The sequence below is a fragment of the Peromyscus maniculatus genome, chromosome 15 (assembly GCF_049852395.1).
Source record: "Peromyscus maniculatus bairdii isolate BWxNUB_F1_BW_parent chromosome 15, HU_Pman_BW_mat_3.1, whole genome shotgun sequence".
Lineage (NCBI taxonomy): Eukaryota > Metazoa > Chordata > Mammalia > Rodentia > Cricetidae > Peromyscus > Peromyscus maniculatus.
In genome coordinates this window covers 27,923,778-27,937,806 of record NC_134866.1, presented here as the reverse complement: position 1 = coordinate 27,937,806, position 14,029 = coordinate 27,923,778, and the positions used below count along the sequence as shown (strand labels likewise).

General features: G+C 39.3%; 1 protein-coding gene across 1 annotated transcript in view; it reads left to right on the top strand.

The window, feature by feature from the left end:
- Positions 1-14,029, top strand: part of Adamts12 (ADAM metallopeptidase with thrombospondin type 1 motif 12) — a 262,599-nt gene that overhangs the window by 146,374 nt on the left and 102,196 nt on the right. Inside the window, exons 6-7 of the mRNA XM_042261410.2 lie at positions 4,023-4,147; positions 6,411-6,560. Of these exons, the coding sequence (XP_042117344.2) occupies positions 4,023-4,147; positions 6,411-6,560 (275 nt within the window). The remainder of the gene's footprint in view (positions 1-4,022; positions 4,148-6,410; positions 6,561-14,029) is intronic.

Sequence of the window (14,029 nt, the reverse complement as noted above, 5' to 3'; positions counted from 1 at the left end):
TCATTATAGTTTCAGCCAGACTATATTTTATTTTGACTTAGCTGAGTTTCTGTCTCTTAAACCAAAAGAAAACTGGAGAACTTGGATTGTTGCTGAATTGAACTATTTATCCTGACTTCCCTTGTGTAATCAATGGTAAAGCTACAAGTCTGATGAGTAGAGATTGATCTACATGGCGAGGAAGGGGAGCAACCCTTACAGCCCCTTTGTTAGAATCCTCCAGGGCTCCTGTAACTGAAACAAATCATGGTCACCAAGACAAAAAGCCCTAAAATGAAACAGATGCCATGGCCTCTTTCAAACATCATGACACAGCTCACCAAATCCCCAAACTTATGTTTTGTTTATCTCATGGTTTCTCAATTGAGAGTTTGCCATTCTGGCTTCACTCCTAACATCCTGAACACAAGAGAGCCCATGCGAGTATGGAAAGATATTTGAGAGCAGAGCAACAACATAGTGTTAAACTGAGAACTTTTTCAGAGGCCTTCTGCAAACTCAAAGATGTCTGAAGACTTCCCTTTAAACTTCCTCTCTTGCCTTAACTGATAGAGTTTGATTTTTTACAATTGCCAAATGCCACTCCAGTTTAAATGACAGCTGCCAGGAGAATATGGCCTTGAGCTGCTGGGACTTTTAGTTCTCAGTCTTGAGAAGATAGTGCCATGGTTTAATGTGAGCTGTGGTTCACAGGAGGTACAAGTGTTCACAGCCGTGCTAAGCATTCTTGGGCATATGAAGAGATCTTGGTAAGTGTTCAGTCTGTTTACTCAGCAGCAGTGTTTGACTATTTATCTGCCCACTAAGGCAAAGTAAGGAGTTACAGAGAAAATAGAGTTCCCATTGGGATTATAAGATAAGGAAAGATATACGAGAGGCCAAAGCATACAAAACAATACTATAGCTATAACCATTATTGTAATCAGCTTAACTGTGCAGAAATATTCACAGTAATGTTATTTGAATGTTATTTCTAGTGTAAGCATTAGGAAGTGAGAAAATCTTCAGCTCTATTTGTGGTGTTGCCATTTGCAAACCACTGATACCAATCCCAGTTGATACAGTGGACATTCTTCTCAATTGCATATTAGTCATTGCTTTCCTAACTACTTCACATGTTAATTTACAAAAAGCAAGTTGGGTGAAGTATGGAGACATAATCTATGATCTGTAATATGGTATAATGTGGGTGGATGGTTTATTTTATTCTTAATTGTGAGTGTGTGTCTCTGTGTGAGTATGTGCACAGAAGTACAGATGCCAGCAGCGACCAGAGAGGGCGTTAGAGTCCCCTGGGTTGAGAGTTACAAACAGGTGTGAGCTGTCTGACCTGGGAGCTAGGAACCAACTTAGAATGCTCTTTAAGAGAAGTGTGGGCTGTTAGTCACTAATCCATCTCTCCAGCCCAAGGGTGGATTTTTAAAATTCGGTATCTCAGTGGAACTCAGAGCAAACTGTAAACTTTGGAACTAGCACCTGAAATATGCTTCTCAAAATATGCCTCTCAAATTTGGTGTACTTTTTTCTTAGCTTTTGACTATAGCTTTTCCTTCCTCTTCCTCCCTCTTTCCCCCCCTCTACATGTGTGTGTGTGTATACATATATGTGTGTATATATACATATATATGTATTAAGCTGACAAACATTGTATATCTGCATTATGTACAACACAATATTTTTAAATATATAAGCATGTGGAATGAATAAATCACGCGAATTAAAATGTGCTTCACCTCATAGTTTACCCATAGTGAGGATATTTAAAATCTATTCTTCTTGTGGTTCTCACATATATAATGTACTGTTATTAACCATGGTCACCATGTCATGTAGTAGAGCTCTAGAACTTATTCCTCCTACCTAAACTGAAATACGAACCTTTCACCAACCTAGTCACATAGCCCAACTCACAGCCCTGGTTGTTTAATTCTAAATTCTAAGTTTCCAGAGTCCTCATGTGCTATTTGTCTTTCTGTGCCTGGTTTATTCCACTTCAAACTATGTCTTCCAGGTTCATCCATGCTCTTGCAAATGACAAAATCTCCTTCACTTGTTAATCTTAAAACTATTTCATTGTTTCAGAAAACTGAAAAAAATAAACAGAATTATTATATTCATGCATATTAAACTGATTTCATATCTTGGCTGTTTTATGAAAATGCAGCAATGAGCATGGGGATATGTATCTCTTCAATGTACAGAATTTATTTAACTTTGTATATATGTTCATTAGAGGGACTGCTAGATCAAATGTTAGATTCAAAACATTTGCATGCTGTTTTGAATCCAGACTATACTAGTTTACATTTTTACCAACTGTTCAAGAGTTTCTACTTTACATTCTTTCCAATTCTTATCATTTGTCTTTTTGCCAGGATCTGTTCTAACAGGTACATGGTGATAGGGCTTTATGGTTTTAATTAGCATCCACTTTCTCCTTTTTAAGTTCTTTTTTCCCTCTTTTACTATGTTGCCCAGGTTGGTCTGAAACTCACATGTGTAGCACAGGCTGGCTTCAGTTCAAGTCTTTCCTTCTGCCTCAGTCGCCCAAGTCTGGGAATATAAGTGTGTGTCAATATACCTAGCCTTGAGTATTTTTAATATGCTTACTGGCCTTTTGTGTGTCATCTACTGAGAAATGCCTATTCATGGTTTCTTCCTTCCCGTTTTTAATTGAGTTGTTCTTTTGCTATCTAGAACCATTAATGGGAAAGATTATTTTCCCTTCAATGAATTGCATTTTTACCTTTGCTAAAACAAAACAAAACACTTAAGTATGTTTATGGGGTCTACTTTTGGTTCTCTGTCTTCTGTTGACCATGTGTCCATCCCCTGCACCTACATCACACTGTCATAGTTATGAACCTATATAGTAAACCTTAGAATTGGATACACGTAATCATGAGAGATTATGTTTCTTTTCTGATACTTGTTTTAACCAATATAAGGGCTGTGCTTTTGTGTGTATATTTTATAATGAGCTTGAATATGTCTAGAAAAGTCCCAGCTGAGAATTTAACATGAATTGCAAGAGCCACAAATCAGTTTGAAGGGTGAAATCGTCAATAGATTGAACCTTTGAACCCATAAACATAGTGTCAGATCCCTTATTTACATCTCTAATTTCTTTTATCAGCACTTTGACATTTTCAGAATATAGATTCTCTACATGGCTGTTAGTTTTATTGCTGAATATTCCACTATTTTGAAATAATTATAAATGCTATGGTGAATTTTTTAAATGTAGTGAGTGTTCTCTCAGAGACACCTCCCCCACCTAAAAGAAGCATACAGTTAAGACTAGATCTGAAAGCTCCCTGGTCACAGTTGGTGTTTTATTTGATGTCAGGCTTCCTGAATAAAGGAGGCAGAGCCAAGATACCTTCCCAGTGAGGGTGATGACTGCTAATGCAGCCTCACTAGGAACCTCGATGCATCTGAGCCGAGAGACCTTCAGCTAGTTCTTTCCATCTCAGAGATTTAATTTCCTCTAATTATAAAATGAACATAATGATGTTTTGTTGCCGATAATGCTGAGTAGATGCAAGTGAATTAGACAAGGTAACATGTGAGAGTACCTAGCAGGCAGCCTCACAGCTACCTTGTGAGAAAAGGAAGCTTCTTGTGGAAAATTTATTCATTTCTCATTAGAAATGAAAAACATTGCTGCTTTGGAACTGTACTGGCTTAGAAGGCATTGTCCCACTAGAAATAAATCTTCAAGTAGTGTGAGCCTTTGTTATATGTCCAATTTATTTTTAAGGACTACTTGATATGGTGACAATGTCTGTCCTAAGGTTCCTCCTTTAGATCTTTTTTTAATAAAATCATTGGGTGTGTGGGTGACAGTGGTCAAAGCAGAGAGTCAGTCCAAAGGGAACACTTTGGCCTCTGCCAAATATCTTCCAAATGCCTGGAGTGCCATCCTGAGCTCATCTCTGTGAAGAGTTTCTAAGGACTACTGTCCAATGCTTGATCACGGAGAGTCTCCTAATGTAAGTCTCTTTCTCTTCTTCTTCCAGCAAGGATTGAAAATAGTTCACCATGCAGAGAAGACACTGTCCAGCTTCTGCAAGTGGCAGAAAAGCATCAATCCCAAGAGTGACCTCAACCCTGTCCATCACGATGTGGCTGTTCTTATCACCAGGTACCTCAGAGGCTATGTGGAAAGGAGGGTAAACAGCTGAGAAAGGATAGTGGCTGAAAGTCTTGTCATTGGCTCACCCTCATGGGATTCTAACTACCCTTTTCTGCTCTTGGTCATTTGAGACCTTGCTGGTTCATACCATACAGGCATATTAGCAAGCCTGTTGAAATTGGAAAACTCTCCTTTCTTATAAACTACATCTGTTGGCAAACAAGTCTCTTTTCTTATCATAACAAAGATTTTACCTTTAAAGCTATCTTCTTTGCATCAAGAAATCTATTTTCAATTCTTTTATTTCTATTTAATCTTCCCCTTTTCAATTTATGAGACACTACTATCCAGGACCTTACCTGTTCTAACCCACTCCTGGCTGATGCCTAGGATACAGTGTACACATCCTTCCCTACGAAAACAGAGTGATATAAATGTTCTTTTCTCCTTTTTGCCCTCATGATTTTAATAGGGGAGTATAGTGCAGTAGTAGGTCACTTGCCTAGTATTGGTGATGTCCTGGATTTAGTCCATATCATTGCAAAGATGTGATTATGTTGTAAGCACAGATGGATTCTATGGTGCTATAAAAAACATCATAACTTTCAGGATCCAGAATTATGAAAAGCTAATGAGCCTTCCCAATCAATTCAGGCTCTTTGAAATCTATGGTTTTTCACTGGCTTAGTAAATATTTATTGACTTCCTACTAAGTTCTTTATAGTAAGGGCTTATCTAATAAGGGGAGGAGTTAGTTCTTACTACACAGCTTATTCAAATTTACAGACATTCAGAAATCTAAGGATGTGTACTAAAAGAGGCCTCTTCTGCTAGGAAGAGCCAGAGCCTTTGTGATTAATGTTCTACATCCACACAAACCTACTCCACAGGGGACTACTGGTCAACCTAAGGTACAGTAGATCCTAGGAATGCATTGCTATAGGTTTATACCAAAATCTTCTCTTGGAACAGATTTGTATATAACTACCTATTCCTTTATTGTCTCCCCTTCCCCCCTCTTCAATGCTAAACTCTTAGTAGGTACTCCTTAAAAATTATGTAACAGACAGGGCCTCCTTCCAAATCAACCTGAGAGAGTTAATGGATTATCAATGGGTGTCACACACTTTTTACCCAGCATGTCCCTGAAGAGCTGTACTTTTAAATTAAGTAATAAAACATGCATCCTGCAGTCAAGGTTGGGATGTATATGTCTGGAGACTGTATGATCTACCTCTACAATGCTCAACCCTCCAACAGCTGCAGACAGTGAACATATGACTCACATCTACATTGCCCATAAAAGGGGGCTGCTTCTCTCACTCCCTTGACCTACCCACTGCCATTCAGAGAACCGGGAGCTCTCATATGTTCTCCAAGTGTGGATCCCTTCCATTTCCCTAAGGACACAAAAAGCAAGTGACCCATTCGTTGCCGCAAAAGATGCCCACACAAATATCAAGAGCTAAGCTTTGCAGCTAATGTCTAAATGCAACACCAGCACTTGTGCTAGTAAAAAGCTCTTCCTGGGCTTGAAGAAAGTCTGGTGACTAATGAATGACTCTCTTAAAGCTCTTGCCAGCGATTGAAATCATCTGTCTAGGCCATGAGAGCATGCTCTTATTTTTGAAAAGCTGTAGTGTTTTCCGATATCTTAGAAGTCTTTCTTCCCCTTTTTCCACTTAATGCTTGGTGAAAAGGAGAGCTCAAGTATCACAGTGTGCATGTGCTACTCACATACACAGTGCACGCGTGCAAGTTTTATTAGTGTAGTGCGATTGGATAATTAATTTCATCTCTTTGTGGGATAGTGGGAGAAATTGCATTTTTCATCAAACAGAAACAAGACAAACAAACAAACCTCAGATGAGTTTTGAAAACAGACCTCAGAAAGACCAGCAGGGGTTTTCATGTCTTTAAAGAAAATTGTTAATTATCCCTTCCTTATACAATGTTCAAATGAACTTTTACTATCAGTGCAATGTATTGTTAGCCTAATCATACTAGTCTCCTGAGATGATGAGCAGAAACCACTCAAAATAAAATACTTTAAATTTACCCAATACTTTAAAGCTTGGGAAATTCAATTAATTAAGAGATAAAATCAGAATAGGACCAGTGAATTCAACGTTGATCCCTGGTCTCATATGGGCTTTATTTTAAAACATGCTTAAAAGATACCAACCGTAGTAGGTTATACTGATGTATTTGTACAGGAAGTCTTCTCAAACAAGTCTTTGGGTATTTAAGCATCTTTGTTCTCTGCTTCCAGAAAGGACATCTGTGCTGGTGTCAATCGCCCTTGTGAGACTCTGGGGCTGTCTCAACTGTCAGGAATGTGCCAGCCTCACAGGAGTTGTAACATCAATGAAGATTCTGGCTTGCCCCTGGCTTTCACCATCGCCCATGAACTCGGGCACAGGTAAAGACTTCAAGCAGCAGAGATCCACTTGCAGGGTTCATGTATCAGTAGCCCTGAAGGGAATGGAAAGCAATTTAAACTGAGTATCACAAGATTCGCTTAGCATGTGGCACAGGTTCACCCCCTGACCTCTGCACCTTATCTGAGAGGTGGGGGTAATGCCATATGTCATGCCCTGCATCTACTCTGTCCTTAACATTTATAACAATTATAGATTAGAGCCAGTGAGACTTTCTTAAAAAGGCAATGTTTGTTTACTTGTTTCTTTATTTGAGTTTTGCTTAAGACACAGTCTCAGGGTGTAGCCCACACTGGCCTGAAACTCACTATATAGCTCAGGCCAGCCTATAACTCTCCTACCTCAGCCTCCAAAGTGCTAGAATTATAGTTAAAGTACTATTCCACAGCATAAACAAATGTAACACATCTTTACATAGTTAAAATAATATTCTACAACACTGATTAACACATCCCATCTTTCCAGAGGATGGAAGTCTCTAAAAGGAATGAGCAAAATATCTGATTTCCAGCTGGGCGGTGTGGTGATGTATTGTGTCCCCAATATATTGTGCACCCTAATAAAGTTTATCTGAGGATCAAAGGAAAAATCCAGCCACTATAGTAAACATAGAGGTCAGGCAATGGTAGCACACACCTTTAGTCCCATCACTGGGAAGGCAGAAATCCATCTGGATCTCTGTGAGTTCAAGGCCACACTGGGAACAGAGCCATGCAAGGGTGGTATATACCTTTAATCCCAGCACTAATCATAAAGGTCTGGAGGGCTGTACAGATAGACAGGGAGTGACAGAGCTGGGCAGGAAGAGGAAGTGATGTAGCTGGACAGAGAGAGGAAATGAGAAAACAGAACACAAAGGCATATAGGCATGATATACAGGAAGTAGGTCTCTTTGGAGAGTGAGATGTCAGTGAGGTGAGGTTGTCTGTGGCTTTTCTGATTCCTCCGATTTCTCAGTTTTTCACTCCAATATCTGGCTCTGGGTTTTCATTAATAAGACAGTTTAGCAATTTGTCTTACAGATGGTGGCACATGCTTTAATCCCAGCACTCAGGAGGCAGAGTCAGGTGGATCTCTGTAAGTTCAAGGCCAGCCTGGTCTACAGAGTGAGTTCCAGGACAGCCAGGGCTACACAGAGAAACCCTGTCTCGAAAAACTAAAAAAGAAAAATAAATCTGATTTCCAGAGATTTAGCTACAGAATGATATGAAAAATAAAGGGCCACTCTAGTTTTGAAGAGGTCTTGGGAGATCATTTTGAGGAATAAGTTTAAGTGCCAATAGTAAGGTGTATTACAAGGTAATGACAGGAAGTTATAAAGCTTCTACTAAAGCAATTTACTGACTAGAGGCTGAAGCTGCCTGGACTTTAAGCCAGAGAAAATACTGTCCCTGGTGAGGAAAAGCACGAAAGTCCTTTAATCTGATTATAGTTGGTATGGTTGTGGAATGACAATATTAATGTCACTAAAAACATGCAAAATTAGCATTCTTGAGCTCCTATTTATGCCATTGGATTTTCATTGAGCCATGGCTGATCTCAGCAGTCATATGAACTAGATACTATTATTGTTAGCCTATGTCTTATATGTATATATGAAACATTAAATAAAAAGTTGAAACGTTCTATAAACTTTCAAAGATCATTTACACACCAGTTAGTAGAACATTCGAGTTATTTAAAAATGTTTTGGCTAGATGCATCATATGAAGTCAGGTTTCAGAATGTTTAAGTGAAGTTTTGAGAAAGATTCTAGATTTGCCAGACATCAAAGGCTTCCACAGGTAGAGATCTTAGCCTCTTGTAGCTTTGTTTGGCAGTGTATGTGCTAACCACAAATCAAAGAGAATTGTCTAACAGGAGATTCAAAGTGAGGAGTCCCATGAACAGTTAAACCACCCCTGCTGCTTCATGGTAGCCTGCCCCCATCACTATTTCTACAGACATCCCCTCTCTATAAAGAAGAACAAACACTGGGCATACTCAGTGTCCCACTAGAAAAGAGTCAGAACTGAGAAGAACCTTGGAGACTGTATTGCATCAGGTGGGACCTCTTCAGTCTGGGCTCAGTCACCATTAGCCCATAAAGCTTATAACTTTGCAAAATAATTTTACCTACATGACAAGGCCAGAACATTGCCCCATGGCAACAAAAAGTGAACACTTGCTCTGACTTTTCCATCAATCAGTAATATGACCCTAAACAGTTTCCTTGATCTTGCTATACTTAACTTGGTCTGTTACATGTATAAGCTGCACCAGGCAAATTCTGAGGGGCTGTGATTTATTGAACCCTCACAACACAGCCTCAGTGACAAATGTGATATCTTTTAATATCTTTGGTTGTCAAAAATTCAGAGACAGAGAACATAGATGACCTTTCTGTAATTAAATGATGATTGGCAATCTGGAGGAGCTACAAAAAAAACAAAACAAAACAAAAAATGCTAATCTTGGAAAAACCAAGCAATAATTTGGTCTTAGCAAAATGACATCTCCCAGTGAGCCATTGGTGTCGATAGCCTACCTTCTAGCAAGTAAGTATAGAAGAATCAAACTGAGAAGCAATTGTTTAAAACCATTCTAGCAACCATGTACCCAATCTGAAGAAACAATGAGAAGATATATCTTGGTAATAGGCATGTGTAAATGTCATTCTTGCTTAGAAAATGGATCCTTTGTATTCTCAAGTTCAGTCTGACATGTAAAGAAAGAGAAATGTAAGTCAAAAATAAAAAATAAAAAAAAAAACAGCAATTTTGCGCCAGTTCTGAGCAATCATTGGTATGATTATTGGGGCATAGTCTATCACCTTGGTGATAAAAGATGCACGTGTTTACTACTTATCTGAAGTGGTGGACTGTTTGTTATTGTACTGACTGGGATTAGTGACTAAACACTAGTTCAGAGCTAGGCCGTGCATTTGGAAATTCTGTATCTAGTTCTTGTGTTGTTGACAATGTTCCATTTCATATTATACAGGAAAGATGAGGATCTGGTTCTAAAAACAAATCTTTGTAAGTAAAAATTGCATTCTGAAATAAAAGAACACTTGAGGGAGAACCAGCTAGTGTTTCAGTTCACTCGGAAGCTGACTAGGGATGAGTATACAGTGATCAAATACCAACAGGGAAATAGTCAAGGGAGAGGAGGAGATAACACATCAATCATCTTAGCTTTTTCTGCACCTCAATTTCATGGGGACACTCTCAAAAATTATCCTCTAGGGCTATTCCATTCAAAGAGGAAAAACATGACTTATTTACATAAAATATCCTTACATCATTTGTCAAAGATTGTTCCCAGAGGCCTGTATTCCATCTTACTCCCACCATGGTAGGAAAAGGCAGGACATTGCCATGTAGCCTTGAGGAAAGCTTCCAGACAAAATGATGCAAATACTTCTATTTGGAAGTCAGCTGATAGTAAGCATGTTGGCAGGTACCTGTAGCATCTGCTACTTAGGAAGCAAGTGCTGCCCTCCATAAAATTCAGAGTCAAGGAATGGTCTCAATGCTCTTTTTTCTATTCCTCCTTTTACGTATGGTGTAAAACCTCAACCATTGTATTAAAAACCCATGAAGATTCTGAGAGATGGAGACTAAAAGGAAGCCAAGGTTGGAACCACAAAACCAAAGGATGACACAATAAATTCCCTTCTTTTCTTTTTTCTCACATTTCAGATTTGAGGATGATAGTGCCTGCAACCTGAAAACAGATACAAAAATCCCCTGCCAATAAACCTATTCTCTTTCTCCAAAGGACCCTAAAAGGCATGTTGCAATGAGACAGAAAAAAAAAAAAGTTAGTCATTCTTTTACTGTAGCCACATATCATGGGGGAGGAGCAATGTGGCCTGGGTTAGCTGAGTTTAAGTCGGAAGCCTAGACTTCCATCTACTTGATACCATAAAGAAGCAGTCAGTACCCAGCACTTGGGTGGTGCCACAAAGGCCTCATAGAGTCCTGGAGACTTTGATCCCCACAGGGTAGTGGGGAGTATCCCCCTAACTCCAGCCCTGTAGTGGAAGTGCAGGTGGACCTTGTGGATATGGGAATTTCCGCTTGCTCCCAGGCCATTAGGAAGACTCTCCCTCACAGCTCAAGCATCCATTCCCATTCATGACCTCTTCAAATTATTATTTTGTTTTATTTTACATATACAGGTGTATATGTATTTCTGTGTACCACATGCATGCCTGGTCCCATGAGGGCCACAAGAGGGCATCAGTTCTTTAACTGGAATTCTATCACTGTGAGCAGCCATGTAGGTACTGGAAATCTAACCTGAATCCAGTGGAAGACCAGCCCATGTTCTTAACTGTTGAGCCATATCTCCAGCCCCAATATTTAAAATTCATTTTTAAAAAAGAGATGAATAGAAACTCATTAACTTGATAAAGTACATCAACTAATAATTCACAGTTAACACTGTATTTAGTAATGAAAAGCTGTATGTATTCCTTCTAATCTCAGAAAAAGGTAAATACATCATTCTCATCATTTTAATTCAAGATAATAGCAGTGAATGTGAGACGGCAAGGAAAATGAAGAGGATACATGTTTGGTTGAGATGGGAAGTGAAATGCCTGGGTGGAGAAAGGCATATAAGGCATGAGGAGACAGGAACTGAGCCCTTTCCATTGAGGACTCAGAGGCATTCAGTCAGAGGATTCATGGAGTTGGTGACATGAGAAGTAGTTGTGGCTTGTTCCTTTGTCTGTCTGATCTTTCAGTATTTACCCCAATATCTGGCTCCGGGTTTTTATTAAGACCAATTAGGATTTGTGCAACAATAAAGAGAAATGTCAAATGTTCTCTCCTATATCTAGCTGCAAGATTTGAAACTTGGATATGTATGTTTAAATTAAAATGCATAAAAATATTTTGTTCTTAGTAATGAAAACACCATGGTTATGTTGAGTATGTATTGGCTCAATATCATCACCTCAGCTTCCTGATTGTGATCTATTTCATTTATAGAGCTTTTCTCCATGTATGTTCAAACCTGGTATTTTCTGAAAGACTTAGAAAAGTTTGTATTCCCACTTTCATGACTCTTGGTCTCTGCAAGTTCCACTGTACCATCAAATGAATAAACAATATGAGGTAAAGAGTAGATACACCCCACAAAGTACTCCTGAGACCAAAATATTTAAGCTGTTACTTCAGCCTATAGTTTAGTAAACCCACTTTAAAGGAATTGAAACAACGAAGACCCAGATAAGAGGCTAGCCTAGCCACCCTGGAGATTGTTCCGGAAGTACAAGATGCCTCTTTCAAACTACTTTTTGGATTCTATCCCAAAGGGTAGAAGATATCTCCTTGGAGATAAACCCTCTACTGCTCTGGCCCCATGTGTTCTCATCCCTCGCTGTTACTGACTCACGGCTCCCATATGACTACTTCACCAGCTTGGGGATAGTAGACAGACAGCACATTTGTGCCATAGCACCTCTTTTCTTTCATAAAGCAAGAATAGAGCTCAAGAGAAAATTCTATGATGCACTAAAAAGATGTAGGAAAACTAAAATGAGATCTTGGTGAACTTTTGTATTTAAAGTGCAGAATAACCAATAACTAGGAGTATAATGGTGCATACTGATTATCTCAGGGGAGTAGAAGCAAGTGGATCATGTGTTGGCCTGCAACAACAAGATTCTGTTTCAAATCTTAAGATGTAGTTCAGTGATTGAATGCTCTCCTAGCAAGTGCAAGAATCTAGATTCAGTCCTCAGCACTAAGAAAATACAAAAAAGTAAACCTCAAGCACACAGCTTTGTGTATTAGAATACTCTCTACTAAAAAGATCTTCGTTTTGGGACTGGGGGTGTTGCTCATTGGTCGAATGCTTGATTAGCATGCATGAAGCCTGGAGTTTGACCCTAGTGCTTTATGAACCAAGTATGGTGACACATACCTGGAATTCCAGCACCCAGGAGGTGGAGGTACATGGATCACAAGTTCAAGGTCATTTTCAGCTATATAGCAAGTGAGAGGTCAACCTGGGCTTCATAAGACCCTGTCTCAAAAATATCTTCTTTGTGAATTTCTTTTGAGACCGGCTCCCAATATAGGACTTTTCCTAGCTACTAAATACATGACATTGTGCGGAAAATACTTCATGAGCTGGGTGGGACTGCTGGGCACCATCCTGGGGAAGCCTGTGTAGGGGATTTCTACTCTATCATTGTCTTTGTAAATAGTTGTGAAAGCTTTGCTGACTAATTCTGTGGTTCCTTTGTGAGTTTTGTATTCGTGGAATGTGATTAAAGTTTGCACGTAAGTTTGCTGGTACTATAGTAAGTTAAACACAAGAAAACCTCTAAATCCCAATGTCTATTCTGTGCATGGGTTGCTAATGCTAATCAGATGCCATTAAAGTGAAATGTGAGCTTCTTAGAGGGGTGGGAAAAGTAAAAGGTTATACTTTTCTGTATTCAGATCTGGAAAGCTAAGCCAACTTCTCTAGGCTGTAAATGTCCCATGCCCAGACTTCCATGGGAACAGATCTTTTTAGGAACCTGAGGCATCTCGGGAGAATCCTGAGGACACTGGTTGTATTTCCTAGGCACCCTCTGGTATGGAAGGAAGTCCAATATTATGATCCTTCAGGGTTGCCTTCCTGGTCCACCATAACAATGGAAGACCTGAGGCCAGAAAAACAAATGAATTCAAAATACAAAGATCTCTATTGAAGACCACATTTGCCTCCACAAGATGTAGGTCTTTTGACCTGTACAATTATTCTCTAAAAGAAGGAAATTAAGCAGGGAAATTATTATTTGTGTATGTACGTATGTGTATGTGCACATATGTGTGCAAATGTGTATACGTATGTATGTGTGTACATGTATACACACATGCACGGAGGCCAAAGGTCAACATTGGGTTAACTGTGTCTCCCTCACTTGTTCTCCATTTTATTTTTTGAGACAGGATCTCTCACTGGTCTTGAAGTCACCAAGCAGACTAGGCTGGTTAGCCAGTAAGCACCAATAATCTTCTCCAGCACTGGAACCATAGATGCTGGCTTTTTATGTGGATTCTGGGAGATAGAACTCATGTCTTCATGCTTGAGTTTACTGAGTTTGATTTACTGAGCCATCTTCCCAGACCCAGGGAAATTATTTTTAAAGCTTAAATTTCTGTTGCTCATGAAGCTCTTCTTACAGACCAGGTCTTGCTAAGCGACTTTCAAATCTTTCTTCATTCGGATCTCTTCCTAGCACTGTGGTGACTACCCATTTTCTAGAAGAGAAAAAAAACAATGAGGGAAGTTGCAGTAGCTGAAATGTCATCAAACTGCAGAACTCAAATTCAATTCAGATTGTCTATCTTCATAACCTCTGAACCTCTCAATCACTGAACTGTGAGATCTCCCTGCCAGGTTGACATGGAGACCTGTTAGAAGGGAATAAAGAAATCCATTTGCTGATGCCTGTGCCTCC